General features: G+C 38.5%; 1 protein-coding gene across 4 annotated transcripts in view; it reads right to left on the bottom strand.

Moving 5' to 3' along the window:
* The window catches only part of LOC137164615 (isoaspartyl peptidase/L-asparaginase-like), a 188993-nt gene that overhangs the window by 136088 nt on the left and 25469 nt on the right, over positions 1 to 27436 (bottom strand). For all 4 annotated transcript variants that reach the window (XM_067565516.1, XM_067565518.1, XM_067565517.1 and 1 more), the window contains exon 3: positions 4843 to 4985. In XM_067565516.1, coding sequence (XP_067421617.1) covers positions 4843 to 4985 — 143 coding nt within the window. The remainder of the gene's footprint in view (positions 1 to 4842; positions 4986 to 27436) is intronic.

Here is a 27436-nt window from a genome sequence, read left to right as displayed (position 1 = left end):
AAAACAGAGGTATTTAAGGAATTTGCTGAAAGCCCTTTAACTACAGAGATGTAAATGATGTTTGTGTAATTATAATTATATTTTTCTGTAAGCTACTTTTATGGCAAGCTGAATTAAAAATAAAAATAAAGTCTTTAAGTATCGTATTTTACTTGCACTTGAGCTATAACAATATACTTTCAAAACTTAGAAATAGAACAGCCACCAGAACACTCATTTTATTTGAGCAGTGATACTAGTTCCATTTGGTCATAGTAACAACCGTTTCTCTGTTTACTTTAAAATTGATTTTGTCTGTTAATTGTGTGAACAATATTTTTTCTTAAATATCATTTCTATCTCATTTGAAAGGAAAGCTAAAGAAGATCATCTACCAAATCATTCATGTTAATGTTTAGATCTGATGTGTGAGCTATGACGCTAGTTTATGGAGTCACTCAAAGCAGCAAATTGTTATCCGAAGTGCTTTGTTTGTGCAGTGTTACCAGTGATACTGAGTAATTAGTAAAGTAATGAACAACTTTAATTATAATTATAAAAGTTGTCTAAGGAAATATATTATTTGGTGTGTTGGGGTGAGGCTGCAGCACATGATATTTTGAAGCAAGTCTTTTTTTTAGGTGGATCCTTTTTTCATCAGCCACCTGATTGTTATGTATTTTTCTATAAATAATTATAAAGACATTATATGAATAATTTATTTTCCATTTTTTTTAAATGTTGACCTATTCCCCAATAGAGTAATAAATATAATCTTTGGATTACTCAATACATTCTTTGGATTACTCAAAATCTACATGTATATATTTTCGAAGAACCAATACAATACTTCATATAAAATATAAAATATGTAACATAAAATAAGAAAAGTATTAATTCCAACACAATATAGTATGGAACAAAACCTCTGAGAACATCTGAGAACATACAGGATTATCATACAATGGTAGCTTAAGATCATTTGGAAAACCCTTATACAAAACCTTGACTTTCTGGAGGAAACAAATTAGAGAAGGAAACATAAGAATCAAATTCTAATTTAAAATTTACACCTCAGCAGGTGATGTACAAACACACAAGGGAGATGTGATTCTTTCCCCAAAGCATTTCAGTCTAATTTGAGAGAAATTATTTAAAAAAAAGTGACCAAAAATGGGGAGAGAATGGGTTAGGATGAGGATGAGGATAATGAAAAACAGGGTGAGGATGAGGATATTGAAAATGAAATAATGATAATGAAAAACAGGATCATGTAATTGCGTTGGTTAGCTATTAAATATTTGATCATCAGTATTGTCTCAGTTTTGGAGCGACAAGCTATGACCAAGGGTTGTCATTTATCTTGAATAGTTCCGCAGGTGTACAGGATGTTGACAGCATTTGCCTAGGATCTCACATTTGGGTGACTCCTTAGCTTCCAGTTAAGTCATACTGTCATAGGTCTTTGTCACCCTGGCTCTCACTCGAGAGTATATCAGTATTTTCATAAAAAGTCAGTGCCTGGAGGGAATTGTTCTGAAGAAGCCAGGTTCTCAATGATCATAGGCATTTCCCACCATCATATTGCTACTCTGTCGCCTTTCACAGTCGTATTTTGGGGTCAGAGATTTTCAGAGACAAAGCCCTTTCTAGATTTTAGCCTCTTGAATGGTGGCACGTGTCCATGCAGTGGATATCTTGGATCATGCACCTGTTTTTGTCTCTTCTTTATACTGAAGACATACAACCGCACTGATGGTGGTGCATCCCCCACGAGGCAGTAGAGTGACAGTGTGGGAGTCAGTTTCAAAGTCCTTGTGAGAATCCTACAGGATTGATTGAGTTCAGTATCAGTTATGTGTGAATGGCTTGAGTTTGAGTGTATTAGGGCTCGGTACTATGCAGCGGGGTAACATGCTGAGACTGGCTGCTCAGAGTGTTCTAGGGTCAGCTCCCCATTTTGCGTTGGCCAGATTCTGGAGTACACAGTTCCTGGAGTTCATTTTTTACCAGCTTCTTTATGTGCTATTTGAATGTCAGCAATCATCCTAATGTGAACACGATGTTCAAAGTGCAGAAGGTTTGTATCGTCTCATGATATCTGGAGTTTTCACTTGGTCTGATGGTGTTTCAAGTGAAAGGCACGCACTTATGCCTTGCTGCGAACAGCATTCAAGAATCATATGGAATAATATTTTCCAAGTACACTCAGGAAACCACTTAAAGTGCACTTAATGTCCTCAAATCTTTCTGACTGGGTAGCGATGCAAAGGTCATCTGCATAAATGAATCTTCACTTATCGGGGAATTCTGGTTGGTCATTTTTGTAGACTTTAAATGGCAAGGGTGATAACACTGAACCTCGAGGCAATTCATTCTGTTGAGTATGTCATTGACTTTTCTGACAATCCATCTCATCAAAAACACGTTGATTCTCAAGAAGGGAGGAGATGAACTGGACAATTTATCTTTTTCTCAGAATTCTTGCCAATTTCAGTAGAAGTGCACTGTGGTTCATGGCGTCAAAGTTAAGATCAACAAACACCATCCCTGTAGCTTTGCAGGTTGAGAAACTATCTTTGATGTTTTGAGATGGGTTTGCAACTTGGCCTCAGCATGAATGTGCTGGGCTGAAATGGGCTTGGTCACCAGTCAGCTATTCTTCCACTATTGGCTCTAAAAGTTGTCTTGAATAAAAGTTTTTAAATCTGCTCATATAGCTTGTAGGTTAAGCAAAAGGTATTGGATGATGAAGACCCTAACTCTGCAAAGTTATGTGGTCTGAGTAGTGCAACCACATTGGCCTGTCTCCACAGCCCAGGGGTCTGTGTTGTCTCCATTCAAGAATTAAAGATGTCAAACAACCACTTCTGCACTCTTATGACAAAATGCTGTAATAGTTCTTTCGATACACCATTGAGTCCAGTTGCTTTTCCACATTTCAGAGTTTTCATGGCTATTATCAGTGCTGCTCATTGTGCACTTTGCTGTCTGAGGAGTAGACAACATTCCTGCTTAACTTGTTTCTTTTTCTGTTTTGCTTTGTGGCTGGTTACTCATTTAGGGTAAGTTGGTGTGCCACTTGGTTGTCAGAGACTGTGGCAAAGAGTTTTGGTTTTTGTCCATCAAGGTTCATCATGCAAATGTTGGCCTATGCTTTAGTTTGCTATTATGGCACATATTTGTTATTTCAGTTAGCTTCTGACAGCAGTCATGCTGCTCCTTTCCATTCTCTCCCATAAGCATATTCCAGAGTTCATTTGGTTCTTCACCAAACAGATCCAAGTCAAACAGCTCTGAATATGTTTTATATTGTTGTCTGGTCTGTTCTGAAAGCCCAGGTATATATAATTTCCAATATCCCATAGGAATGCATTTTGGGGCACTCTTCCACACCAGGGAGACAAATTCTCCATAGCGCTCATGTGTCAGAGTAACATCACAGATGGATTCATTCAGTTCAGAGATAAAGCCTTTCCAGGCAGCCTTTCTAAAGTTGAATCTCAGCAGATACTTTGTTTTTCTGGGCTGCACTGTAGCCTCTAATGGCATTTGCACTGGTCTATGCTTTGGCTTTGGAATTGCTGCCATGACCTCCCTTCTGAAGATGCCTATATCCATCAAAGATGGATAACAAAGGCTAGGTTGGGACTGTACTCCCTATTTCATCATGCATTTTGGAAGGTCTATTTGTCATTGAAGTCATAGAGCAAGGTCAAGTTGTTTGTTGCTACCCACTTCTCAAATGTTTCCTTATTGTTTTCATTGTTGGGGTACCCCAGATGGTGCTGTGATGGTTGAAGTCCCCTATGATAAGGCATGCATTTCTGGCCGGGGAAAGTCCATTGGCTATGCAAACTGTTCAGCTGGTGGTTTGTAAACAGAAACTACTGCTATTCATCCATGATAAATTCCATTGTACCACAGTGTTTCACAGCAGTGATTTTCACCAGTCTTTTGTCTGGGACACGTATTGCGCTGCGACAGATGTTGTTTTTTATGTGCATAGAAATATGCATGCCAGGGATGTTTGGGGCTGTTGTCTCTCCATGTGTCTCTTGCAAGCATATGATATATGTTTTCATGCCAGACAGAACATCAACCTTCTCTGCAAAGAATCCTTCCATGTTGAAACAGATGATTTTAGGTGTCATCTTTGGCAATGGCCCCTTTATGTTGACATCTATGACTATTACTATGATGTTCTCAGTGCATATTTTCAGATTAGGTGTCTCCCATGGTTAGTTACAATGGGAGATTAACAGGTGTCATGAAGTGAACATATGTGATACAATGATTTGATGGTTCCTGATACAGATTGATAGATAAAACAAATAAATAAAATATTTCCTCAACTGTTGCACAACCTAATCATCATCAGGTGGCCAATTTTTGTAGGTTTCACAGCAGGAATGTGTCTGCTGAAAGAATTTGAAGGAAGACAAGTAGTGTCTTTAATGGAATCGTTCCATACATAAGGGACAGTATGGAAGAAAGCATTAGCATTTCATAAGAAAAAACTGTCTACACTTAAGGCCAAGACTGGTCCCATCGAGATCAAAAGAAAAACTTCCGTTAACCTCAGTAGACCCATGATTTGGCCTTTAATCAGCATAAAATTAAATTAAAATATGAATATATTAAAATATAATTTTTAATTGAAACACTTTTCATATTTCACTAATTTGTCAAGGTGGAAAATGGCTGACAACAGATGTGATTAGTTGGATGGTTATTTGTTCAACTTCACATTTCTCTCCCTGATCACTTTAAACTTACTGGATCATTTTTAACCATTACATAATCTTATTTGTCCCCCTGTCAAGAAACATTAGAACACAGATAAAAAAAAAAGTTCTCTACCTTTTCCAAGACTGAACAAGCAAATGTCACCGGATTAGAAATGTTCCTGATGCAGGAGACTGCGCCAGCAGCGAGAGTTTTACCATTCATGATGATTGCATCAAGTTCCACATAACCATCAGCATTCAGTACAGCACCATGACCTGCAGGAAACCATTCCATTTGTAAAAGGTCAAACATTCTTAGCCTTAAGCTTTTGAAATGAAGCAGAGAAAACAATTTCAGAGCTATTTACTACCCTGTTCTCTGACAGCTTTTGTCCTGGCTTCCTGTAAGAGATATTTGCTTTTATAGTCACAATCCTTTAAGTAAATATGATGCTTGTGGCTACAAAAAAGCATTTGATTGTTTTCTTTGAGTCATAAAGCTTTTATCTTGTTTCTAAAATCATAAAGCCTCCTAGGCATTGCATTTTTCCAGTGGTATTGACTGATGTCCCTTCTAAACATTTTCGGTAATCAGATAAGAATATAGATGATCATGGGGTAACTCTAGTAATGTAGGAAGATATTTATAATACATGAAATATGTTTACTACTGAGGTAAACATGACTATTTTAGAGACAAGGAAAAACTGATTACTATTGTCAAGTTTCAACATTTCCCCTTACTAATATGCTTCCAAGGTATTTGGTTTTGGGGCATTTGAAAGAGTATACTCAGAGTTTCTTCAGCTTTCTTTAAACACAGAACTATACACATAATCATTATCATTATCAAATAGGCTATTTGGCAGCAAAGAATTCAGTCTGAACCAGAAAAATAAGGATGTAAAATCTATGAAAAACAAAATGAACAGTAAAATGGTGCTTTACTAACATTCCTACAAAGATATTATTAGTAAATGAAAAAGTACTGTACAATGAGGGGGAGATTAATCAGATTATTATTTTCAATTGGGCCATAAACTTTAACATGAGTAGGGATTTTAGTCAATCTTGGCAGTAGTGGGCATTTTTTCCCCCATGTTGGAAAACCATGGCATAATTGTTAGTCTTTGCTTATGGCAAGCCTGGATTGGAATGTCAAAATTTTTTTTTTATTAGAGAGACAAGGCGGATGAGGTAATATCTTTTATTGAACTAACTTCTGTTGGTGAGAGAGACCAGCTTTCGAGTTTACGCAGAACTCTTCTTCAGGTCTGGGAAACATACTCAGTTTCCCAGTACATTTCCCAGACCTGAAGAAGAGCTCTGTGTAAACTTGAAAGCTGGTCTTTCTCACCAACAAAGTTGGTCCAATAAAAGATAGTACCTCACCCGCCTTGTCTCTCTAATATCCTGGGATTGACATGGCTACAACACCACTGCATACAAGATTTTTTTATGTCAGAGCTGAGGAGCACTGGCAGGATGTGTTGGCAAAGCTTGCATGGAAGATATACATAACATATTATGCATCAACACTACCAGTCACTTGAATAAGCAGTCAGATTCATCCTTAAAATTATTACAAATCTGAAACAACTTCTAGACTATCAAGCATCACTTTTCTTTCACACATTTCCATTAATGTTTCTCATTGCTCTCCTTTGAAAGTCTCCCTAAAGCACCATCAGGTTTATGACTCTATAAATCTGAGGAAAGGCTTACAGTGAAATAATGGTCATCTGCTTCTAAATTAAAATAGTATCATAACACTAGGGGCTGATATCTATAAAATTGTAACTCCTATAAGTAAAACATTAAATGGCGAAACAAATCCTTTCCAGACTTGATGTATATGACATAGTTGTGCAGTTAGCAAAGGACTTCAATGCAACAACAAGAGAAAAATAAAATATAAAAATTAAGGAAGAGGTACAAATGAAGCTGTTTATTTGGGTATTTATATTCTGTCTTCATGATAGCCAAGCACTTTACAGACATTAAAATCAACAATTGTTTCTAACAATTAGAACAAACCAGCCACCTATCTTATTGATGGGATACCCTTGGGCTCAGGGCACAAATTAAGAAAAAACCAGCATGAACAAGTGCATCTTAACTTGTGCCATTAGAAAAATAATAATCACCCAACTTGCACTTGGGCTGAATGTCTGAGGGAGGAAATTCCAGAGCTCAAAGGTCACCAAAAGCCATGTCAGATTTTTGACCATTCTCTTCCAATTTTTTTACCATCTTCACTTTGGTAGATATGTGTATTGTTAGTGTTCAACTTTGTATTGAATAATGATCACTTGGAATTGAAGAAACTGGAGACAGGGTGGTGGTCATGATTAAAAAAACATAGAGCCAGCTCTCCAGTCAATTAAGGCCACTTTGGAAATGTCTACTGCATTGTAAACTCAGGTTTCTGGGACCTGGGCAGACTCAGTGTTTCCAAGCTCACTCCTGAATACCCACATTACTTTGGAAATCTGGGCTTACAGTTGCTGGATCCAGGTCGCACAGCCATACTAATGCATCCATACTGCACTACACTGACTCAGGTCTTCAGCTAGAGCTGTGTCCACCCTGAAAAATTACAAGACTTTGGATTCACATCACAGAGGGACTTGGGCTCTCATCCCCCATCAGGGTCCTAAGACCAAGGTCCTGTGTGTGTGTGTGCTGACTGGAATCAGACATCTGTATGTGCATGGAAGGGGGACTTGAGATCAAACATGAGTCGGAGCATGGGATTAGCATGCAGTTAGACAAACCCTTGGAGCCACAGAGCCAGTGCCCAGTGGAAATACTTTGCCTGAAAGTCACCAGCAGAGAATCGCCCCCTGCGTTGGTGAGCTCTCCATTGGCATAAAGCTTGTGGAGGTGAAACAGCTGCCTCCTGCATCAGCCCTTCAACTGCTCTAAGTATTGCCAAGGCTATATGATGCAGTTTTGTAAAGATGCACCATTTCCCCTCCCAAGAGCTGAGCAGAGCTCTGTACTCAGTACATATTCAGTCCTCAGTCTCATGGAAAGCTAGGGAAAAGAGTTGGTGAAGAACCACAAAAAGAACCAGAGTTGAAAGGTTGCTAGAAAAAGGAGATCAGCAGTTTCATTTCGTTTTCATTTGTGGGATTTTTTTTAACCTTTTCCTTGCCCATTTAATGGTAATTGGGAATGTAGAGAAGACCTGATTACCCAGAATATCTAGAAATTGTTATGGTTATAAATGGAAACCTCTATAGAGGGGACCAAATTAAAATGTGTAAGAGGTTTGGAAGAAATGCATGCAGAGGTTTTGTAGTTTACTGGCAGAAAAGGCATTTAGCAAATTGATTGTACAGAGATTGATGTTGTACATCATGTGCTTTAGATGTGTGTGTATTTTTATTATATTTGCAGACATCTAAAGAGTAGTAAGATCCCCACTAGTTTTTCTTATCTCCAGAGTTTCTTTTTTGTATGATCTTAGAAAAATGATGTTCTTGTATATCTAAAAACCTCTTCTAAACCAACTTCTTTGATTACTTCCTCCCCTTCCAAAATAGTGAAATTGCTCTTTTATGTGTGGCTCATTACCTCCTTGGTTTTTCTAACTAAGACTCCTTCTCACCATGGTGTGACCTTGTGTTTATGATTGTTAAGCATGACATTCCCAACCTGGCATAGTTTGCTGAATTTTCAGGCATTTAAGCTGTTCTGGTTTCATTTCTACCTCTCCCACCATGGTTTTTTTTTTCTGTGATTGTTAGTAAATGCTCCTCTGTCATGTAACATTTCCACAATAGTACCTTCAGGTGCTTACTCTTTGGCTAGTTCTTCTTCTCTATCTCTCTGATTACCTGTAACTACATTAACTTTAAATTCAGCCTTGAGTATGTGTTCAATGCTCATCATGCCCAAATCTCTATTTCCTTCTATGTTTTGGTCTTCTCTTCACTTTCTGACTGCCTTTTTTTCTTTCTGGACAGGTTTTGACCATCTAATGTAGTCCTCCAAACAAGAAGTGTGGAGATGAGATTAGGGTTAAGGAAACAGAAGATCAGACCAAAAAAAGTCTCATGCTTTCTCTTTAAAACTATTTGACCATCTCTCTTAGCTTGTGAGACAGAACTCAGGTCCTGATTTCTCAGAATGGGTTGTAAATTACATTAAAAATTAATTTCTCCCTAATATGCTTCCCAGAACAAAAACTCTTAATTTTTTAGTAATAGAGCTTTTATTTCATATTTTATGTGGTGTATTATTTGTTAAGTACTATTGTACCATTTTCTCAGATTGAACAAAATTTAAGGATGTAGCCGTTCATACTGTCTCCTTTAGCTATCACCCATTGCACATTAGAGGTGGAGCAATTCTGACAATTTCTGAAGAACCCAAATTATTAACCATCAAGATGTACATGCCTGGCTGAGCAATCATGTCATTTTATTGTCAACTTTGGGTTTCTCCTTTTCCTCCTAATCTTATCTGCTAATTACACAGTAGCATTACCTCAGTCCAAAACAGTATGCTCTTTTAGCTTATGGCCATGTCTTTACTTGTCTGATAGACATCTAGAAGATTTCTGGCCACTTGAAAAGACAAATAATAATGGTCATCTGGAAAGACAGTAGATCATTTGAACAACAGTTCCCAGAACTTGAAAAAAACCCTATTTTATTTCAGACAAGCTGGTGAGGCTGGACCATAGAGGTGCAATTTTCAGTGTCTGCATCAGATAGGCAAGTGCTATGGACACTACATTTAGATTAGTTAAAGAGCTCTCTGTGGCTGTCTTTGTATCTCAACTCTAAATTTCAATTATTCCAAAAACACAATGTCTTGTCTTCTCTGTGTATTTAAAAATGGGGAATGTAAAATTCCATTTCCCAAAATCTTCTTTAACTTCCTGTCTTTTTTAGAACATGAAACAAAAACTTCTTCCAAAGGCCAAATTCAGAAATAGTGTGAGCAGTACAGCTAAACTCAGGTCAATGGACTTGCACCCATTTATACAAGGTCTGAATATGGTCCCCAGTCATTAAGGTTTTCCTTTGATTCACCTTCTAGTTTTCTGACCTCACCTATTTTTATTTTCCAGATTGCGCTGTATAATCTTCAAATATCACACTTCTTTCCGTTTTCCCTTCTCATCTCTTCACAGTTGGCGGTATGTTCTTCTTTCATGCTGCTCTATCATCTGGAACAGCTTCCCTGTGCTTAATTAACTCCCTGACTTTTTCAAAATCCTATTTCAAGACTTGTTTCTTTGTAGCCTTTGACTCCTGACCTTTGTAATAAAAATCAAACTTATTCTCTGAGCCCCTGAGTTTCCTTGTGTTCAATCATTCTCCTTGAAACTTACCCACTGTATTTTTTTATACTTACCCTTCTACATCTGGAGATTTTGCTCTGTTACCTATTGTGTCCATGTGTAACATACATTACTTTTTTTGCATTGATAGACTGCATTAAGATATGAAAGTAACATTTTCTATGGATATGGCTATGCAAAGATAAAGTTCATTTTATGTTATGTCATGTTGTATAAAGCTTGCAACTGTGTTATTCTATTCTGACAATGCAAAACTCATTCCATATTTCCATTTTAAAAAAGAGCACTATGTTTTCTTCTATATTCTTTGATAATGCAAATGAACAGCACCAATTTCTGAAAGAAAATATTACATTTGTCAAGATGATTCAGCAAATGGAAATATTCTGCAGGATTTTGAAATAGAACATTTGTTTTCAAACAAGAGACCCTGCTAAACTGCTCAATTATCTATATAGTGTGGCATTTGCTCAGAGAAATTGAGGTGAGTTGGTCTTTTTGCCATGATATTGTGCTGCTTCATGCATGCTCTGTCAAATCCCTCTTTGTGAAGCAATATGTATTCTAAAAACATAATTCCCAGATATTCTTGTTAGATCTCACATATATTCTCTGTAAAGATTTCTTTTAACCTATTACCATTTCAATATTGCCTCACCACATACCCATGCAAAAACAAAATAGAAAGATGAAAAATATATTTTTATCACAAACACTTTTAATAACTATTATTGCATGACTAGCTCCCAGGATCCTTATGTCCATATTACTTGTTACAATTGATTCACCTTGTATATTTTTCAATTTTTTCAATAGGCACTGCATTAAAAGACTGACCACAAAACGATTTCCATCATTTACATGTAACATTTTACAAAATAACTAGAAGCTACCAAAAATGCTTTATGTCAACAAGAATGATCAAATTCTTTTTGTCAGATTGTTCTTAAAGTTTCTACAAATCAAGCTTACTACTCTGCTTCACTGCTCAGTGTGGCCTCAGATTAAACTACAGAGTGTCAATAAATCATAAACTCTTTTATTCATGCTCAAAGTGCATTCAATCAATTTTACCCACTGCTGAGCTTCTGGTATTATCAAACGTCTGATCTATCTTTGTACATTTACTAAATAATTTAGGAAGATGATATTGATTGATTAGACATTAGTTTGAAGTTCACAGAATCTATAGTGATATTAAAATATTTGTAGCTGACAAAATAAAAATGCTTCAATTGCTGTTCGAATTATATGACTCACACCTCATTTGTTTTTCTATACTATAAAAGTTTCCATTTTAACCAAAACATTTCCTTCCATGGAAAACCACTTTGTTAACATCATGTCTTGGTTTATAGCGAGCCTCCATTCCACATCCAGTTCTCCTATGGCAGTTTACTATCTGAAACAGTCCTTGATCCTCTGCTGAAAAACAGGCAGACATTGCTTTTCTGGGATTTATTACTCTGTTACAGACAGGATGCTTGTTACAACGTAAATCACCAGGTTACCCAGGACTAGCTGGCACAGGAAGTCAGAGATACACATACAGACAGATACAAAAGACAGTGGGCCAAATCCTCAGCTGGTGTAAATTAGCATAGCTCAAAAGCAGTTGATGAACTACAGCTATCTATACCTACTGAAGACTCTATTCTCATCTACATAAGTTCTTCTACAAGTCTTATCACGATATCATCTGAGCATCTTCCAGCAGTCCATTAAGGAAGGTGACTAACATCTGTCACATGGTTTGTTCTCTCTCTCTCATCCTCTCTTCAGTGTTTTCAGTATAGTGTTTGGTTTTGGTAGCGATGTATTTTATTTTATGTACAGGGTGCTACGTGTGTTTATGCTAGAGAAGGCAAGGGTGAAGAAGCGTGCCTTGTGTTTGGAGTGGAAGGAGAGGTTTATGATGGTCCTTAGTTCTTGTCAGAGTTCATTTCATAGCCTCAGACTAGACCCTGAGAAAAATCTGGTCCTGCACAAATAAGTTTAAACTTTATGGTAGAGAGTCCCATTGTGCCCAAGAAGCAGAACTGCCTTGCATGCTTCCTTATCCTGGAGCTCTGGTAAATCAGAGAGCCTGGACCAGACCATTGAGCACTTCAAAGATAAGGACTAAGATCTTGAACTTGACTCCATATTCTACAGAAACCAGTGTAGAGAGCAAAGGACAGGCCTGATGTGCTTGCAGTAGCTTATGTTGGTTAGGAGACCAACCAGTACAAAATGCTGCAGTGTGAGTTTCCTAAATGCTGATGGCTTCATGCTGAAGTATATAGCATTGCTATATTCTAGACAGGGGATAACAAAGGCATACATAACTGAGGTCTGGTTGCCATCTGCTAGGATGGAACAGAGCTTTCCAGCCAGCCAGAGGTAGCAAGCATTACCCATGGATGCTGCTGTGTGATAGCTTAGTGACACCAAAGAATCCAGGAGCACTCAAACTATGGACTGAACTGACCAACTGTAGGTGTTTACGTGTAAATGTCTAATAGCCCAAGATCTGCTTCAAAATCTGAGGGCACATCGATCATCCAGGTTGTCACACCTCTGAGTATTCAAACCATCCCTGGAAATTCCTTAATTTTCTTCATGATTTATGAAGAACTGCCACATTAATGTGAGCCGCCCAGCCCCAGATTCCCTTATTGATTCAGCCATTCCAGTTAATAGGGAACTCTTCAAGTTAATATGAAGGAAACATTTTGTTGGTTATCTGGCCCTTAAGACAGTCTTGACATTCCACTAAGACCAAGAGTGACAGGTGTCCTGCCCTTGAGGGCAGTTGTGCCTAGTGCTCAGCCCACCCCATCATGTGGAATGGCCCGTAAGGATTTGGAAAGGCTCAATAAAGATTATATAAGGACCTACAGAGGAGTAGTCTCAGGAATAAGCAGTGGTTGGGAGAAAGATAGGCACTGTTTCTTTAAAGGCCTGGGACCAGAAGCCTGGCAGACTGGGCAGGACAAGGTTAACTTCTTTCCCAACCATTCAGGGAATGGACTTGGAGAAAGGGACCAACATAAAGTCTGCCTCCTCCCCTGCATGGAGAGCAGACACTGACAGAAGATGGTTAGACTGCTGAAAGGGAGCTGGCAAAAGCCTTGCAGCTGACTATTCCAGTGCAAGAGGTCTGAGACACAAACACCAGCTCCAGGAAGAGGGCTGAGGGGGAACTCCTGCTTCAGGGAAGGAAGGTCAGGCTCTCCAAAGACAAGAAGCCTGAGACACAAGCCCTAGTTCCAGAGGGGAAACTCTTTGGAGAAGGGAGATATCGACTGCTCTAAAGGCAAGAGACAGAGGGACTGCTCACAACACAGTCCCAGATGCTGCAGAAAAAGGTTGGGAAAGGTCTTTGAGAAAGCACCTTTATAGCTGCCCAAGGAAAAACTGTAAGGATCCATAGACCCAGGGATGCCAGAGTCAGCTGCAAGGCTTTTGCCAGCTCCCTTTCAGCAGTCTAACCATCTTCTGTCAGTGTCTGCTCTCCATGCAGGGGAGGAGGCAGACTTTATGTTGGTCCCTTTCTCCAAGTCCATTCCCTGAATGGTTGGTGAAGATGTCAACAAGAATGGTGAAGGTAGGAGCAGCTCAGGGAAATGGAGGAAGGATCAAAGATACAGTCCTATCCACCAAAACAGGGTGCTTAGGATGGAACCCAGAGGAGAAGATGGGCCTGGGTTTCCCTTTCACTCCCCCAGACCATGGGGGGTGGGGGACTGGTGTGTGCAGGAGTGTTAAAAAGGTAAAAGAGGCCAAGAATTACAAGTTCCAGATGGACGTTGGGAGACGGGCTTGAAGGTCATTAGATACTGAACATCCTATTTTTGGAATTTTTTTGTCTACCCTCGAAGGGGAAATGGACTGAGTAGTGACTTGGCAGAAGGGCTGGGCCATGGAAAACAACAGATCACTGTGGAACCAGAAGGAGTAAAAAGGGTGCGTAACATACCAGGGTACAATCCAGACTAATGAGTAGCTGTGTCATCCCTGCCCTGCAACCTTCAGTGCCTTACAATGCCTTGCTGAAGTCACTCTTACCCAGACTGCTCACACACAGCAGTCTCTCCTCCCCCCGCCCTTCCTGTGCCTCTATTTAGGGTCTGCCTAATGGCTTAATTAGGCTTTCAGCTCTGAACCACTCACAAATTAGGCATAGCCTGCTTAATCAGCTCCATTCTGCCTTGCTTGATTGGAGCTGCTGTGAGCAGAGTTGCTGTGAGCAAAGCAGACTCAGGCCTTCTGGCCTCCCACTTTGTCACAGGCAGAGAGCCAACCCCCTTAACCCTCATTTGAGGAGGGGATGGTAAGGACCCAGCAGCAGGTTGGCTGGGGAAGAGGATGGGTAAGTTGAAGGGAGGATAGAAGCCCCCTGGAGTATATATTGAAATGATTATGGAATTAATATATATTATTTTAATCTACGGGATACTCCCAGACATTTAAGAATGAAGTTGTGGCCTAATTAAACCACATTCAGTGTCTCCTGTTGTCCTTCCAGCATATCCAGATAAAGAGTTGGTAGACAGGGTAAAAGTGAGAAAAGAAGAGTGAAATGATTTATTTAGAATAGAGAAACATCAATGCACTTGAATATAGAGGGAAAAAGTCAAAGGAGAGAGAATCATTGATAACAGACAGACAAAGGATGAGGGGAGAGCAAAGAATGTTAGAAGCAGGAAAAGAAGGTTATTCACACAAAGAACTGGCGATGTCTCCCTCTTCTCAACAAAAATTTAATAGCAGAATACTGTAATGAGGTTTTATATTTCTAAAACTTCATTACTATTTCAAGACATACTACAGAACATTTATTAGTGCAATATGAAGTATCATAAATAATGTAAACTAAACTAGTTTTTGAGGAGATTAAAAGTTTGGTTGATAATGGTAATAGTGTTGATGTAATATACTTAGACTTCTTTAAGGCATTTGACTTGTTACTGCATAACATTTTGATTAAAAAACTAAAAAGATATAAAATTAACATGGCACATATTCAATGGATTAAAATTGACTAACTGCTAGGTCTCAAATATAATTGTAAATGCAGAATCAACATTGAATGGGCATGTTTCTAGTGAGGTCCCACATGGATCAGTTCTTGGCCCTATGCTATTTACCATTTTCACTAATGACCTGGAAGAAAACGTAAAATCATCACTGAAAGTTTTCAGACAATACAAAAAATTGGGGAAGTGTTAAATATTGAAGAGGACAGGTCAATGATATAGAGCTATCTGGATTGCTTGGTAAACTGGACATGAACATACAACATGCATTTTAATATGGCTAAATGTAAATGAATGCACCTAGGAACAAACATACTTCCAGGGTTGGGAGACTATCTTGAGAAGGAGTAACTGTAAAAGATGTGGGGATCATTATTTGGTGGATAAGCAACTGAACATGAGCACCCAGGAGACACTGTAGCCAAAAGAACTAATACAATCCTTGAATGCATACACAGGGGAATATTGAGTAGGAGGAAAGAGGTTATTTTACCGCTGTATTTGATACTGGTGAGATCACTTCTGGAATACCATGTGTGGTTCTGGTGTCCACAATTCAATAAGGATGTTGATAAATTGGAGAGGGTTTATGGAAGAGCCATGAGAATGATTAAAGAATTAGAAAACCTGACTGATAATGATAGACTCAGGAAGCTCAATCTGTTTAGCTTAACCAAGAAAAGGTTAAGCAGTGACTTGATTACAGTCTATAAGGACCTACATGGGGAACAAATATTTCATAATAGGTTCTCCAGACTAGCAGAGAAAGGTATAACATGAGCCAATGGCTGGAATTTGAAGCTAAACAAATTCAGACTGAAAGTAAGATGTAATTTTGTAAACAGTAAATATTTAAACCATTGGAACAACTTATCAAGGGTCATGTTGGATTCTCCATCACAGGCAATTTTTAAATCAAGATTGGATCTTTTTCTAAAAGCTATGCTCTAGGAATTATTTTGGGGGAAGTTCTATGGCTTGTGTTATAAAGGAGGTCAGACTAGATGACCACAGTGGTGCCTTTGGGCCTTGGAATCTATGAATACACTTCAAACAAAGGAACAAAGTACCTTCTGTGATTCGCTATCCTTGCTTTTCCTTGCACTTGTTTGGTTACTCAGAAGTTCATAAATTTCAGTAGTTCGCCATGTATATTCTAGTCATTACTGGGAATCCGAAGAAGACACGTTCAATAGCTAATCCTCTCTCAACACTATGCTGGGGTATTTGTGCTGTACCAACTCGGAGAAAGTGTGCCACCCACTGATTCACCAAAAGAACTTCTTTTAGAACTTCCTGTTTTTCTTGTAAGTCTTTCCTCCAGCTATTACCACAGCCTGACAAGTCAAGTGGTGGTCATATGGCTAAGTTTAATATTACATTGTAAATAATTCCAATCAAGTGAGTATATCACTTAAAAAACTCTAAGGCTTGGTCTACACTACAGTAATAGGTCGACAGGGCCTGATTAAATATATCCTAGAATACTCAAGGAACTGACTGAGGAGATATCTGAGCCATTAGTGAGTATTTTTGAAAAGTCCTGGAAGACAGGAGAGATTCCAGAGGAGTGGAAAAGGGCATATATAGTGCCAATCTATAAAAAGGGAAATAAGGACAATCTGGAGAATTACAGACCAGTCATCTTAACTTCAGTACCTGGAAAGATAATGGAGCAAATAATTAAGCAATCAATTCGAAAACAGGTAGGAGATAATAAGGGGATAAGTAACAGTCAGCATGGATTTGTCAAGAACAAATCATGACAAACCAACCTGCTATCTTTCTTTGACAGGGCAACATGCTTTGTGGATAGGGGGAAAGCAGATGTGGTATATCTTGAATTTAGTAAGGGTTTTGATACTGTCTCACATGACCTTCTCATAAACAAACTAGGGAAATACAACCTAGATGGAGCTACTCTAAGGTGGGTGCATAACAGGTTGGAAAACCATTTCCAGAGTAGTTATCAGTGGTTCACAGTCAAAGTGGAAGAGCATATCGAGCTGGGTTCCACAGGAATCAATTCTAGGTCCGGTTCTGTTCAGTATCTTGATCAATGATTTAGATAATGGCATAAGAGTATACTTATAAACTTTGTGGATGATACCAAGCTGGGAGAGGTTATAAGTGCTTTGGAGTATAAGATTAAAATTCAAAATGATGTGAAAAAACTGGAGAAAAGGTCTGAATTAAATAGGATGGAATTCAATAAGGACAAATGCAAAATACTCCACTTAGGAAGGATCAGTTGCACAAATATAAAATGGGAAATGACTCCCTAGGAAAGAGTACTGCAGGAAGGGATCTGGGATCACAAGACAAATATAAATCAACAGAGTAACACTGTTTCAAAAAAAAGAAAGCATGATTCTGAAATATATTAGCAGGAGTGTTGTAAGCAAGACATGAGAAGTAATTCTTCCACTCTACTGTGCACTGATTAGGCCTTAACTGGAATATTGTGTCCTGTTCTGGGTGCCACATTTCAGGAAAGATGTTGACAAATTGGAGAAAGTCCAGAGAAGAGTAACAGAAATGATTAAAGGTCTAGGAAAGAATCTATGCGGGAAGATTGAAAAACTTAGGTTTGTTTAGTCTGGAGAGGAAAAGACTGAGGGGGAACATAACGGTTTTTAAGTACATAAAAAGTTTTTACAAGGAGGAGGGAGAAAAATTGTTCTCCTTAATCTCTGAGCATAGGACAAAAGGAAATGGGTTTAAATTGCAGCAAGAGCAGTTTAGATTGGACATTAGGAAAAACATCTTAACTGTCAGGGTAGATGAACCCTGGAATAAATTGCTTAGGGAGTTTGTGGAATCTCCATCACTGGAGATTTCTCAGAACAGGTTAGACAAACACTTATCAGGAATGGTCTAGATAATACTTAGTCCTGCCATAGGTTAAGGGGATTGGACTAGATTACCTCTCGAGGTCCCTTCCAGTCCTGCAATTCTATGACATAAGGCAGTTTATTTTGACCTAATTATGTCATGGTACACACTATAGCCTTGCTCCCTCCGATATAAGTGCCCTACTACACCGATATAACTCTACTTCCACAAGAGGTGTAGGGCTAATGTCAGTGTAGTTGGGGTGATGCAGTGTCCCTGTGAATAGTGCATGTTACTTACATTGGTTGTTGGCTGTCATTCTTGTCAATTTCAGGACTCCATGCTAGAGCTGTGAAATTAACAAGAAAGCCAGGTGGATGGTGGGCTGCAGCTAGAATCTGGCTGCCCCCAGGCTCTCCGCTCCCTGCCAGGCTGCTGCTGTCCAGGCTGTCTGTTCTGAGCTGGGCTGCCCTTAGGGTTCTCTCTCCCCACTCTGAGCCATGTTGCTGCCCAGCGGCTCCCGTCTCACCACTGCCCAGACTCCCCGCTCCGAGCCTCCACTCAGCTCCCCACTCCCAGCAAAGCTGATGCCTGGATCCCCAACTCCCCCCTCACAGCCAGGCTGCTACCCAGGCTCTCAGATCCCCATGGGGACCCCTGCTGCACCGAGACTCCAGGCTTCCTGCTCACCACTCAGCTGTTCCCTTGGAGCCCAGGTGCTGCTCTGGGGCTCCTGGCTCCCTTCCAGGAGCATGGCTGCCCCACCCCCTGGCTCTCAGCTCCCTGCTGGGTGGCTGCTATGCTCCCGGTGGGAAGCAGGGAGCTGAAAACCTGTGGGGGGGGGAGTGCAGCCATGCTCCCAGGGGAAGTGGGGAAGTAATTTCAACTGTATTTTATTGGCAATAGGTTTAGAAAGCCATTTGAACTAAATGACCTGCGGTCAGCCAGAAGACAGTTTGTGAGTAGTAATTAGTAAGTGTGTGTCACATGCCCACGCTCCCCATTCTGACACCCAAACTGGTTCAGCCACTCTCTAATTTAGTTCACAGAGTCTATCAATATTTTACAAAATATAATTTATTGCTTTCTGGTTTTGCTAAGCAAAGACCTACCCACTGACAAACTCTTCATGCACTGAATATAAATCTTATTATTGCATTTTGACAAGGAACACAACTTGAATTGTTCATTCACTAAGAAGAATCTTTGTCTCAGAGTGTAATAAAAACCTATATAGTTGCACCTTAATACAGTAGCTGCATCAATCTAATTTCATTCCTACAATTCCCATGTGGTTTGGAATCCAACACAAAGACATCCATGCCTAGATTATCTACAGTTTTGCATAGGCATAATATTTTCATCATTGTACAATTTATACTATGCAAATTTCTATTGTATATATCCTATGGACTCAAAGTGTCAGACAAGATAATTATTTTCACAAGGTTTACAGCTATGAAACAGCTGCCTGCTAAAAATACTGTAGAATTAACCATCGAATGAGCATGTCCCAAATCCAATAGTAACTCAGGCATTTACAATATCTAAAGACAAATAATTTATATGATATTAAATAAGAAATTCCGGTGTACCTATTCCAGTTCTTAAAATGATCATTGTTACTACTATTATATTCAACTGTTTTATTTTAGATTACATTTACTTAAGGAGCTAATTTAAATTATTAATTTATTATTTTTAACATTATTATAATTTTCTTTGACAAAGGAATAAAATTTACTTTTATATGTTTATAAAACTATAAAAGATTACTTGCTCTGGGATAACTTTGAATAATAATAGATTTACAGACTTTGTGTAATGGGGAGGGTTCATATTTTGCTTTATAATATTTTTTAATTAGAGATATTTGTGTGAAAACAGAATCTCTAATTCTTAAGAGTTAAACTGCATCTGCTGTTTGTTTTCTAACTGAAGTCATAATCTCCTGTTTGTGGCATCAAAATTGGTCGCTGTGGAAATAATTAGCATATCACGAACAGGATTATGACTTCTGGTAGGGAATAATCAGCAGGGCAGATATACTCTAAAGGCTACATGATATCATCAGGCAAGCACTGCACAGCTCTGAAATTTGGCTTTATGTATGTGTTTAGGGGGATAAAGGCAGATTCCAAACTTAATTTAAGATCCACTGATATATTTCTATCCTCCAAAAAGGATAGTTATCTGCACATGTTCAACAAATGTGTTGTAAAAGTACCCAGAAGAAGAGTGGTTTGAACAAAAGCAGTTAAAATAAGGGAGAAGAAAAATTGTTATCAACAGAAAAACATGATTTTGGGGAATAGATATAAGTATAAATAAAATATCAAGCTTTGCAGAATTATTATGTGCTCTTAAGTATCTGCAGCTGTGTAGTTATTAAGGTGCTGTCCATTTTCATGTGTTTTTATGCATCTGTCAGCTAAATCAGAACTGAAAGAACAATGTAATACTCAAAGACTTCAGGTGGATTTATGACATTCTTTGAAGAAGTTTGAATCTACAAACCATTGAATGAATTACAAAGCTTTTTGATGAGTTATGAAGATTTTCTCTTCAGTGACAGCTATATTTTAATCCAATATTCCATGTTATTTTAAGGAAAAATTGTATCCCTTTTCCCCAGACCACAATACTGACATTTAACATGGAAAGAAACTTCTCTATGCTGGAAAAAAATGAAGCATCTGGTAATTAATTTTGCATGTTCTTTAAAAACTTCTGGAATAAATAAAGTGGTTGCCATTTAAAAAAAATATTTTGTAAAATTGCATGTGAGCAATAGAACTGAAATAGCTCGCCCAAATTTCTAGAAAGGATTGCATAATTTTATAGCATGGACCAGGCCTGAAAGATAAAATGAAAGGCAGCTCACACATCTGCTTTTTTAGTTGTGGCACTGTGTGATTCCTAAAATCTGCATCTTGCAACAAGTCAGCACATATAATTGACTGAAGTCACTTATGACACATGTACGAAACACTAGATGTGACATGACCAGCTGAACCCTCTGTCCCACCAACCTGGAGTATCCCTCTCACACCGTAATGCCATGTCTAGCCACCAACCTCTGGCAGGCACTGCACTTAGACATCCACAGGCAGGGACACACCCAACTGAGTTTATATGAATGCTTTTGCAGCATTCACATCATCAATCATCAATAGGGAGACTCCAGTCAATTCCCCGCAGCTCCCCAGCCTTTCATCCCAGAACTGTACCATCTTGCACTGGTCAGAGCCCGGCCATTGTAAGTTCATTATCCAGTCTGCCCCTCTCTCGAAGTGCAGAGGACACACACTAGCCTTTGTAAACTGAGTTGAGATTTCCCAAGCACAACAAACAAAACACACTGCTTTAAGTAAAATATAGAACAGATTTATTGACTACAGAAAGATAGATTTGAAGTGATTATAACTAGCAAGCATAGTGATCAAAGTCGGCTACCTAAGAAATACAAATAAATTTGCAGTATGAACTCTACAAACTAAACAGGATTTGAATCAAGCAGTGTCTCACCCTGACCGATGGTACGAGCAGGTTACAGAGCCTCAATACACAGGCTGGGACTCTTTTCCAACGTGGGACTCCCTTCCTCCATTCAAAATCTCTGTCCTCCAGGAGGTTTCTCCAGGTATTGCACTGTAGGGGAGTGGAAGGGGGAAGAGAGGCCAAGTAATAATGTCACTTTCCCTCTTTTATATGTTCTTCCAGATTGCTGGAAAGATTTTTGTGTGACCTGAGGATCAGGTAGTCCCCATTGGTCAAGCAGTCTCCATTGTATGTATAGAGTCTCTGGGATAGTGGATTCCTTCCTTGATGGGTGTTGATGAGCCATTAATGCTGTCTGGCATCTCCATTGTTGTACCTGAAAGACTAGTCCTGGGTGTTCTCAACCTCACAATATATTTCAGTAACACACATAGTAAAACTTCATAACTTTATATATGATAGCACATACAATCCAATAGGATATTAATGTTCAACAGATCAAGACTTTTAAAATGATAACTCCACAAGGCATACTTTGTACAAAACATACCATAATTATATGACAATAGTGAATATGGGGGTTCCAGGATCCTACTCTGAGGCACAGCATGTCACAATGGGGATAATACACCTATGCATGTGAGAAAAAAAGGAGGAGATGATATTATAGAGTAGGTGCACATCTCTTTGAAAAGCCATACTCAAAGAGTAGTTTTCAATGGTTTGCTGTCAAGTACATATCTAGTGGGTCAGGTTACAAAGGGAGGCTGTGGGAAGAGGTTATGTAGGGAGATTCTGGAATCTATGTTACTAGAGGATCTATTTAACAGATTAGATATACAACATGGAAGGTCTAGGTTTACTTAATCCTGCCTCAGTATGGAAGAGTGGACTAGATTGGTGTTTCTCAACAACCAGTACATGGATTTGTGCTGAGATCTCCCTGACAGAGTTTAGGAAGGCAGCAAGCCAGTCCCTGGTATCAAAAAGGTTGAGAAACACTGGACTAGATACCTCTTTCTATGATTATAGCAGGCAGTAGGAAGCAAGAAATACCCCCAACTAAATCTGATCACATGTGCCTATAAAGACTAGTCCCTCAGAAGGGAAAAATGTGGTTTACAGAAGTAAGTGCTCACAGGGTCAAAAATGTGACTTCAGTAACTCATGCAGGCCTTTGAGATGTTTAGAGGCCTTTCTGATTACCTAGGGCTTGGATGAAGTGAAGCTAGCCATGTCATTTTACAACATTTGAATTTAGGCTGCATTAAACTGTTACACATTTGCTTAATCTTAATCTGGAAGGCCCTTGATTTAACCTGAAAAATTGTTGATACTAAGGCTGGAATGGCACAACCCTGTTGCAACTTTCACAGCATGCAACAATATTAGCAATTTGTTTTGCTTAATGTTTCATTGCAATGCAGAGCAACCGGTTGTATTACGTATTGGATTGCTACAGCTATGTCATTCAGAGATTGGAAAGATTTTATGATGGGCTAAAGTTTTGTACCATTCAGTCAATGGCAAAATTCCCACTGATTTCAAATACATATAACTCAAACATACCTATTCTTGGGCAAGAAGATTATCAATTCACTTTAAAAAAATCAAAAACTACATACCCTATCTTTTGAAGGCTGAACGAGGTACCATGAGTTGATACAAAATAGTAAATCTAACTTGAGATCTAACGAATTACTGATTGAAGAATGACCATACGTTTCTAAATGTGGCTCTGTAAAGCTCACACAGACAGATGCACATAGTCAAATTATATATGTGGAAAGTAATGATACAGTTGATATTCTGCCACATTTGCAACATGCAAGCTTCTGCAAATACACCGCTATTTTTCTTAACACGCAAATACACTACTGTTTTTCCCAAAAGGATAGGATCTAGACAGAAAGTGTTCTTAAGTGATAAAGAATGAAAGTAGGAAAAACAGAATTACTGAAAGACAGGAGAACTGTTTACAATTTGAAGGATTTTAAAATTCCATCAAGAATTCCAGTGAGAATCAAGCAATTTTTAACCCATTTTTGGAAATGGGATGTAAATTTAGTCATCTGTTTCTATTTTTTTCCACATGAATGAAAATGTATTCTTTTGCTTACTTTAATCAAATATTTCAGCATGAGAAATATTCAGTCTAAGGGCTATTACCCAGGAAATTAACTATAAATCTCCTAAATCCCATGGAGGAAGAATGCAACTTTTTACAATGTAATTAAAATCCTAGAACATGATTTCATTTAAAGTGCCATACAACTCAGAACTGAGCCCGAAAAACATTACACATTCTTATTAATCAGATCTGCTGCCCGTGTATATTCAGAGTCATTCCGGCTTCCTTGAGAGAAAAAAAATACTTTTACTCCTTTTAATGGCTGTTACCTACCATTTAAAAAGCTGGATTCCATTCCTTCTTTTACCTCATCAAGAGAATTGTTTCTATATTCTAATTACAGGGCTAATCAGTTATACCTGTTTTCACCCACTAATGGCAATAGGAAAACACAGGTTACATGGAGAGCATAATCAGAAGAAAATGGTGATAGAAGGCATAATCTGGCTTCAGACCTTTTATTACTGGGCATGAAGTACTAGAAAGAAAGAAACGAGCAGGTCTATCAGCAAGGCTGGCGGAGTGAGAAATGTGACATCCATCAGGTTTTCACCTTCATCACTTCCCTGCCACCTAGTTAAATTCACCTGAAGATAACTATTATCATTTCCACATAGTTCTTAAATGTCATTGATGTCATTAGCAACTTAGGACAGTGACTGTCATTTATTTTGTGTTTGTACTGTGCTTAGCATAACAAGTCCTCATACGTAAAATGAGTTTTGAATAATTAAATTAGACTTCTAAAAGTCTCATAGCAGCACTATGGTTACTGTTGTGCTGGGCATTCATTTCTAAACCCCTATTTTCCATTTATTGAACTTTCTCAAAAAAAATTATTTTGAAAGCATCCAAAAGAGTGGTAGACACTTTACAGGACAGACAGAAAGACAATACACACTTATTCTTATAGTTATTGTTCAAATGGCTCTTCAAGGCTAACATCTTTATCTTCAGTAGCAGATTTGATTTCTCTTAGTTCAGAAGTGAATTTATTTTGGGCTGTAATATAATGAACTTGCAGAAGATTTCTTCAGCTCTTTTCGAGGACCAGATACTCAGTTAAGTGTAAGTACATTGTCTAACAAAAGATTTTCAATTTTTATCCTCTTTCAATTTGCATCTGTCTTTAAAAACATGAAATAAATGTTCTATGTTAATATAAATTTTGAGAAATCAAACATAAATAAGTCAGGAAATTCCAAACTTTATGGGCCAGACTCATCCCTAGTGTAAATCCAACCTAAATTCCTTCAACAATGTCCTCTTACTCACAAGTATTTGTAGTTATTTGGCTCTTTGACAGCTGTTAGATGCATATCTTAAGATGGAGGTGAATTAGATAAGTTCATTGAGGTTAAGTCCATCAATGGCTACTAACCAAGATAGTTAGGGACATAACCCTATGCTCTGGGTGACCCTAAACCTGATACTAGATGACAAGGGATGGTATTATATGACAGGGGATGGATCACTTGATAACTGCCCTGTTCTCTTCATTCTCTCTGCAGCACCTGGCACCGGCCATTGCTGGAAGATAGAATACTTGGCTAGATGGACCATGGGTTTGATCCAGTATGGTCTTTCTTATGTTCTTATTGTGGCATGGTTAAAAATATTTTGGAAATTTTAAATACAAGTCAAAAGGTTCAAAAATTAAATTATTTTATTTAGATTAACATAGTATTCGCAGTTTAATAACCTTGAGGTCCTAAAACTGATCCAAAATCCACTGAAGGCAATAAAAGGAATCCCATGGACTCCAGGGGTAGTTTAGATCTAGCACCATTAACAAAAAAGAAAAGAAATGTGAAAAAATCCTAAATAACTAACTCCTTAGAATATGTTCCTGTCTGCCTCCCCTACAAACTCTTCTATTTGCATATTAGGTTTTTTCATACAAATATCATATACATCTTACTTTTAGATAAAAAGAGAAACATTCTGCTCTTAAATTATGGCAAGTAACTCCCAATGATGACAGAAGGAGTTATGCATGCAAGTCCACGAGTAAAATTTGGCCTTAAGTACAGTTTCTGTTCCCTAATTTTATTCTTGACTTTGTGCATTACCTTAGGAGCCATAGGACTAAATGTAATACTTGAGTAAAATGTATGCGAATATATTCCTTTTCCTCTTATAACCATTTGAGCTGCTATTCTCAATGTTTTATATTCCATTAAGTCTGTTATTAAATGTGACCTCCCAGCTTTATTTAGGGGATCTTTTCTATTTTTTAATAACTGTATCCCATTTTTTATTCCACTAAGAAACTGAATGTTTTTATTACTGTCCTTTTGTAAGCAGATGACTTCGAATATTTTAATAGCTGCTCCTATAACGACATTCATCATCTTTATATAAATGAATCAATATCATCACATAAATCTTTGTGGCTGTCTCAGCATTTAATGTCCTATAAAAAGAACCAGTTAAGTTTTCCTAAATTTCATCTTAAACTATAGCCTTCATTTAACATTTCACACACTTGGTTTGAATCATTGGTTTAAAGCAATGTATTATTTAGTGCCCAGATATGACCTACCTTAAAAATGTGATACTCTACTCTGATGGGAATCATCATCTGGAGTGTAAATTTCCATTTAAAAGAAACCCCTCATGCTATTACAGATGAAAATAATAATCAAAACCAATAGTCATCCTGGTGATGTGACACAGCATACAATTTGGGCGTTCCCTTAATTTCTCTACAGCATCATGTCTCTAACAAACTTTACCCCCAGATTGCACATAGTTATCCTGACATCAGTGATCATGTTTGTACCTAGACAGTGATTTAAACAGAAGAGAAACATTTAAAAGAAGTGCCAAATTATCACAGAGTTTGCAGTGGGACACAGGTGTGTCAAAGCTGAAGGAGGCAATCTGAAAGGCCAGTACTGAGGTGTCCAAGGAAGGCAAATGAAAGCAGAATAGTCAAAACAGACATTGAGTGAGAGGAAAATAGTCTTGAGGAATAATTAGTATCTGGGAGTGAGAAGGAGTAGGACAACACAGGCCACTGTCCCTTCAACGCCCTGAGACCAGGAGCCTTGTAGGGAGCATGGAGAATGGCTCCCCTCTCTCCCAGTCAGCCCAGACAGAAGTTTGGGACATTAGACCCACCTGGGAATGGTAGAGGGAATGGTTAGATGACTGGGTGGGTGAAGACTGGCCAGGTGAATCAAAAAGTAGGCTCCAAGCTCGGTCAAGAAGAGCCCTCAGAGAGGAAGAATTCATCCAGATCATAGTTCCCTAAAGAAGGGTCATGAAACCCTGAATTCAAGAAGAGAGTCTGCACGCCAGGGAGGCCATGCCTGGAACCACACATTTCTGAAAAGCATGACCTTGGAGCCCTGAAGCACAGAAGGTCCAAATGGGGTGGCTCTTTTGGGGAACCAAATGATGTTTAATAAATTAGATCCTCGCCATGAGAGGGGGATATATCTTTTTAAAGACGTGGTGTGATTAGACTATTCTTGAAAGTCAGAGGAAAACTGAGACAGGGACTGTAGTGGCATGCCACACCACAAGGGGGTTTCTATAGAGTCATATAATTTATACTTGGAAATCTTTTTAAATTTCAGAGCGTCCACCTGACAGAATTATATGGCCATCACTATTTTCTCCCTGTTTTCTCAGTAGTACTTTTACTTTAAATTTAGAGAACATTGTAGCTGTTGTAAGGGTCTGGATGAGGGCACAAAATTGAGAAACTACTAAGATGAGGAGGAAAAGACAGACGCTAGGGTTAAAGCAGTTCTATTTTGTCCCTGTCTATATCAGGCAACTAAGGCAATGTCTACACTGATGGCGGCAAAGTCGCTGCTGTCAGATCGACTTATCTGGATCAGCTAAGCGGTCAGTGAAGACCCGCTCAGTCGATCCAGAAGTCAACGTACTAAAACCACCTCTTCAA

Source organism: Emydura macquarii, unplaced genomic scaffold (genome assembly GCF_026122565.2).
Source record: "Emydura macquarii macquarii isolate MOO-44397 ecotype Brisbane River unplaced genomic scaffold, CSIRO-AGI_Emac_v2 contig_2680, whole genome shotgun sequence".
Lineage (NCBI taxonomy): Eukaryota > Metazoa > Chordata > Testudines > Chelidae > Emydura > Emydura macquarii.
This window is presented reverse-complemented; position numbering and strand designations above follow the sequence as displayed.